We start from the raw sequence: 6,153 nt of genomic DNA, 5'->3' as shown, positions 1-6,153 counted from the left end.
GCATGTGATCCCCTCTCACGCAGGTTAATCCCCCAAGACTGTGGTGCCTGAATTCAGCATCAGTTTCAAGAAGCAAATATTTATCCCGCATCTTAGGTGCAATCTGTACACAGAATGACTCCAAATTAAGTTAAATTGATATTAACTACTCTTAGATTGAAGAGTGTCCAGGCAAAAGCGTGGTACTGCTTTAACTAAATCATTTTCAAAGCCAATGTAATTAATTGGTATATTTTTCACTGTGAAGGACAGATTTCATACACTGTTTAGATTTCTTGAATGCCTTTGGATTAAATCCCACTGTATTTACTCCACACAGGACTGTCTATTGAAATAATATTCGGTGATATTGTCCCTTTTCCCACTGCTCCTTTCAGAGCCACACAAAATGATTTCCCTCTTGGTTCTAGAAAGATGCAACAAATATTGTGCTTTATAGCTTTTCTCTCCAGTGTGAAACTGCTGCTGAAGACCACTCTACGTTACCTGAGACTCTTAGCTACCTTAACTGGGCAAATGCTGCAGGTTTTGATCTGAAGTAGGTCAGAGCCGCCAGGTTTGTATTACCCACTAGATGGTGGGGACCTCAGGGTTTGTGTGCGCAGTTTTCAGTCCATCCCCTCGCAGCCCTGTGCCGGCACACAAGTCCATGCTGAGAATGAATGAAGGGGCGGGGGATATTTGAAAGGAGGAGCGTTTTGCAAAACTGCCATTGCAGAGCAGCCCCAATATGTTCGTGGGAGAGGGCACAAAATGTCGCTTGGGCCATATGGTCTGCAGCCCTGTGCTTTGCTGGCTCACACCCTTTCTAATGCCTGCTAATCTGCTCATAAGCACCTCTGAAGAGAGTGCTTCACACACCTCTACCAGTAATCTCTTTCAGTGCCTGGTTGCTCTTTGGCGCTGATGCCAGATGGAATTAATATACCCATCACTGTAATTATTCAGACAAGCAAACAGTGGCAGGAGTAGTAGTGCAGCCGTCCCAACTTCTCACTTTTCCCACTGATTCAGAGGCATACTTGAAAGAATCCTTTCATCCCCATGGATCCTGTTCCCTGGAGTTGTCCCAGGCTGTCCTCATCAAAAGGGAACTAGATGTTTCAGCAGTTTCTCAGCCAATTTCATGCTGGGATAAGAATCAGTGGTGATGAGATGGTATCCTTCATTCAGCGTCTGACTGCTGCCCGGAAGCTTGGTACGTGTCCAGCCCCTCATCAGGTCCTCCTATGAAATCTTTCACAGGACTAAGTCCTGTGTGTAAAACTGAAAATCTGCTTATACCTCAAAACTTGAAAGGCAGCCTGCCTTTTGGCCTGCTCCAATTGCTGGTACATGGAAATGAGCAGCCTGGATGGATGGTTTCTGAGGCCATGTGTTGGGAAAGAGATACCTCTGAAAGCTTCATGCATGCAGCAAATACTATGCACGTACCTCCTACCAAGCCCATTGTCCCAAGCGTGATTTCTACAAAGTTTATTTAATTGTCAGTCAGCAGCAAAATGAAACTGTAAAGGATTATCTTCCAGTTTCACGTAGGTCTCTTGTTTCTAGGCCTTTGGCTCCAGCCTTTAAAGGCTGTCCAGTTTCCCATATATCCAAAGAGCTTAGGGCGATGTTTGTATTTGTGAAGGTAAGATCTAAAGGGAGAGGTAACTGCTAGATGAGTTCAATAGCTGGAAAGAAAAGACGTGCTTTTGGACACTCCAAGCTCTCCTAGATGCATCGCGTGATCCGGAGTGAGACGTTACGCTCTCATTGAGTGTGCTTGGTTTTAGGAATGAGCAGTGGTGATGCCATAGTGACAAGAAGAGAGGCTTTGAGGGCTTTGATGCCCACGTTACAAAGAATATGCAAACTTGTATTATTCCTTTGATTAGCTGCTCTCTGATATGTCAAGTCCATGAATAATCAAGCCTCATTTTCTAATTAGTTTTACTCATCACCCTGCTGCTCCGTGCCTTTACTTATTTGCATACCTTTTTTCTAGATAAGGGCCTTATTCTGTGAGGCACTGGCGAAGCTTCTATCCAGCTCCCATGATTGCATTTCTTTGGTTCTTTGCTGGGCATTTTCTTGCTCTCGTCTCTGCTTCTCCTCCCACGTGATGCCGGTGCCCTGCCTGCAGAAGATCTCATTGCTCTGTGCTTTTCTACTCTTTCTAAACCTTGTTTCCTCAGGAAACAGGGTGGTGTGTTCATGCTGCCTAGCTGACCCCACTAGCATCTTTTGACCCTGGTATCCAATTTCACCCAGACTCGACAGCCAAGAAAATCTACCTGTTTCTACAAATCTTGTGGAAGCAGGATGGGGACAGCTCCTTCTGGGTTAGTGGAGGACAAGGCTGGAGCATGTGCCCCATCACTTTGAGGACCCACTTTGGAAAGAGAGGTTTTGAACGGGCTCACCACAAACCCATTTAGCCATCAGCTGCTCCAGCTGAGAGAGACCATTCTCCGAGAGAAAGCAGTAGCTGTTGGGCTGGTGGCAGGTGGGTTTGTGGCTGGAATACATATGCTATTTTCATGACACGGGAGGCAGCTGCGGGTTCCCCAGCAGTCGGGGTGTCCCCAGCCCAGTCCTGCCCCTCTGCCCGCAGGGCTCACAGCTGCCTGCAGGCCCTGCCCAGGCCTCTGCAGTGCGGCTGATGCTGGGGGACGGGAAACTGTGATCCTTCCTATGAGCTAGAGGTGTTAATGCCTAATAAAGCTCCGGTTTGCACTCTGGCAGCCTGCTTGCCGCAGAGCTGGTGGGTCTTTTCTCTTTGCTAGGGCTAAGCAGTCACCATTTGTCAACCAAAAGCGGAAGTGAAATTCAGATGCTGTGAAGGTCTTTAAAAAAGCGACAGGGATGTGATAATCTGTCCCACATGAAAAGTTACCAAGGGTTTCCAAAAGCTGCAACCATCGATCTAGGGCCTGAGGCAGAAGGCTTTGTACTCATCTGTCTCTGGGCAAATACCTGGTGCCTCTACATACAAGCCACTGCCTTTCAGAAAGTTTCCGCAGGTAAACAGGGGTCAGCTCAAGAGGAGATCCTGCACCAGCTTGGCTCGACCCTGCTTTCATATTGTCTTTGTCCCTTCAACTCCTTTTTTAAAGCAGCTCCTTGCTTTGTACCAGCAGCAGCATGCCCCTGCCTGACCAGGGAGCGCATTACCCACGGGGGACCGCAGACTTTTATCTCATTCGGGGTGAATTTCGCTTCTGTAGTGCCTAAGCTAATGTTTTGTGCCCCCTGGATCAAAGCTAGGGAGCATCATTTGCATACCGTGGGTGAGGAGGCAGCAGACTGGAGACCATCACTCATCAGTGAAAGGATGATCATTGTTTGTTTAGCCCATTCCAGAATAATGGCTCTGCTGGGAACACCAACCCAGTATGCATCATATCTTTTATAGTATATATTAATTTAGTGTAGACATTAGGCCGTCATTATTCCCTCCTTTTAATTCTCACGTATTAGCATTCAGGAGCAGTTTTAACCCAGAACACATCTTTGTTATTTTGTAATGTAAAATAAATAAAGCTGGAGGCAAATGTATTTTTTTTTAAATAAATGACTGTGAGAGACTGATGGATATAAAGCACAGCAACATCTTTATAATTTTAAAGCTCGAATTTCAGAACACAGCATTTTCATTAAATGGTGCAATCCATTCATTTTGGAGAGACAGATATAAACAGAAGCAAATTAACTCAGTAGTTCTCATGCCTAGAATCTTTGTGATAAAATTGCCTATTATTGTGAGTGTAAATGTTTTCAAAAATAGTTGAGACAACTGGAAAAAAAATAGGAAAGGCAGGGTAGGTTGCTCAAGGATAAAAAACCATAAAGACATCCCCTCCGAACACCACACGTAGCCGGTGAAATTACTTAAAGTGGACTGCAGGAGCCCTTTGAGAGGAGGAGAAAGGAGGCAGGCCATTTCTTTTTTTTTTCTTTTGATGATGGATGAAGGTCTGGGCGAGTGGCATCAAATTATTTTCTGTGCTGGCTGCTGTGTGTATTAGAAAATTCAGCCCTTGGCTGACAGGGACGGGGGCGGAGGAAGCAACAGGAGAGGGAGAGAGCCGGGCGCAAGGCGTCGGGGTGCGAACCGTGCCGCCGGGCCTGAGCGGCGACCCGGTGGGTGCGGGAGGGCTGGACAGGGGTGTACACGGGACGCCGGCCCGCCACATGCCCGCGGAGCCCTCGTGTTTGTTTTCAGAACGTGTAATTGCCACCGGATCGCCTGCAGCCACCCCGGGGCGTCGAGCAACCGCTGCCCCGGCACCCGAACCGGCGGGCAGGACCCGGGGCAGGCCGGCAGGGCCCGGGGCAAGGCGGGCAGGGCCCGGAGCAGCGGTGTAGCCGTGCCTCCCCCGCCGGGGCACCGCGCTGCGTGGCGGCGTTCCCAGACCCCCGTGAGGCGGCGGCAGCGCGTGCCCGGACCCGGGGCGGAGCCGAGCCCGGGGCGGAGCCGTGCCGGGAGTGGGGGGGGGGGGGGAGGAACGGAGGCGGCGCGGGGGCTGCCGGGAAGGGCCGGTGGCGGCGGCGGCGGAGGGGCGATGGCGGCGGAGCGCGGCCGGGGCTGCCCCCCGAGGCGGCGGCGGCTGTGAGCGAGCGGCGGCGGCTGTGAGCGAGGGGCGGCGATGTGCGGCGCGTCCGGCGACGATGGAGGACCGGTCGCACAAGGTGCTGCTGGCGCTGGTGATGCTCTTCCTGTTCGCGGTGATCGTGCTGCAGTACGTGTGCCCCGGCACCGAGTGCCAGCTCCTGCGGCTCCGCGCCCTCAGCCCCGGCGCCGCCGCCGCCGCCGACCCGTACCGGGCGGAGGACGAGACGCCGGCTCGCTTCGTGCCGCGCTTCAATTTCTCCGCCGGCGACCTGCTGCGGCGGGTGGACTTCAACATCAAGGGGGACGACCTGATCGTCTTCCTGCACATCCAGAAGACCGGCGGCACCACCTTCGGCCGCCACCTGGTCCGCAACATCCAGCTGGAGCAGCCGTGCGAGTGCCGCGCCGGGCAGAAGAAGTGCACCTGCCACCGGCCCGGTAAGCGGGAGACCTGGCTCTTCTCCCGCTTCTCCACCGGCTGGAGCTGCGGGCTGCACGCCGACTGGACCGAGCTCACCAACTGCGTGCCCTCCGTGGTGGACAGCAAGAAGGAGGTGCGGCTCCGGCCCTCCAGGTGAGCCGAGCCCACGCACCCCTCCTCCGGGGGCCTGCCGCCCCTCCGTGCCGCGAGCCGGCCGCCCGTAAGGGATAGCCCGCGGGCTGCCGCCGTCCTAAAGGGTCCCTGCGGGCCGGCCGAAGCTGCGAGCCCCTCGCACGGTGCTGCCCGGCCCCGGCCCGGCTGCCCCGGGGCTCCCCGAGTGCCTTGAGCAGCCCCCGTGCCCCGGGGCTTTTCAGCCTCAGCGCGCTGAGCCTGGTGCCCAGAGAGAAACGCTGGCGGTGGGAGGAACTGGGAGCCGCCGGGTGCTGTTAGGGCTGAAGTTCAGGTTGCGCGAACGTCAGCCTTGCGAATCAGAGGTTATTCTTAGGGCTGAATATCACCCGCAAGCGTTGCCGTTGCCCTCCAGCCCTAACCTCGTTTTATTTCGGGCTCGCCTTTTCGGATTTTAGTGGCGCTGCTTTTCTTCAGCCCTGCTCTTCCCGTAGAAGTTGCTGACCTAACCTGACCGTAGCCGCCTGGCTGCCTGAAGGCTGCCCCTGCGTTTCCAGAGCCCAGCTGGCCGGTGCTCCGAGCGGCGAGGGCCTCCATGCCGCGCGCTCCCGGAGCGGTGCGGTGACAGCACGCCTGCGGTTGTAACCCACCTCGGAGCTTGTCCGCGGCCGTGCGTGCGGCCGAACGGCTCGGGGTTTCAGCGTCTTTTTGCATTGCTTTGCTGGGAAATCAGAAACTAGGGTATCGCTCCTCTTGCGCTGTTAGATTAATGGCAGGTCCCCTTACAACGAGGGTGCTGTTATATATCATGCTGTCTGAAGTCAAGTCTAAGCACAGATTCAGTTGAAATAGAGTGCAATTTCTTTATAGAATTCCTTTTATATAGCGTGACACCACACTGCCATCTAGTAGAAAAATGGTTAGCGTCATTATCTTCCTGTAGCCTAGATGAAGCTCTTCATGAGGCTTAGCTATTGTGATTCTCGCTCTTTTGTTTTCCCCG

At 53.3% G+C, this 6,153-nt stretch overlaps 1 protein-coding gene across 1 annotated transcript in view; it reads left to right on the top strand.

Moving 5' to 3' along the window:
- Positions 1 to 4,485: 4,485 nt before the first annotated feature.
- HS6ST2 (heparan sulfate 6-O-sulfotransferase 2) overlaps positions 4,486 to 6,153 on the top strand; it is a 130,364-nt gene continuing 128,696 nt past the window's right edge. The window contains exon 1 of the mRNA XM_083796943.1: positions 4,486 to 5,174. Within this exon, the coding sequence (XP_083653069.1) occupies positions 4,657 to 5,174 (518 nt within the window). The 5' untranslated portion in view covers positions 4,486 to 4,656. The remainder of the gene's footprint in view (positions 5,175 to 6,153) is intronic.

This window comes from Anser anser (assembly GCF_964211835.1).
Source record: "Anser anser genome assembly, chromosome: 13".
Classification (NCBI taxonomy): Eukaryota; Metazoa; Chordata; class Aves; order Anseriformes; family Anatidae; genus Anser; species Anser anser.
Note: the sequence above shows the minus strand (reverse complement) of the source record. Positions and strands in the feature narration are given on the sequence as shown.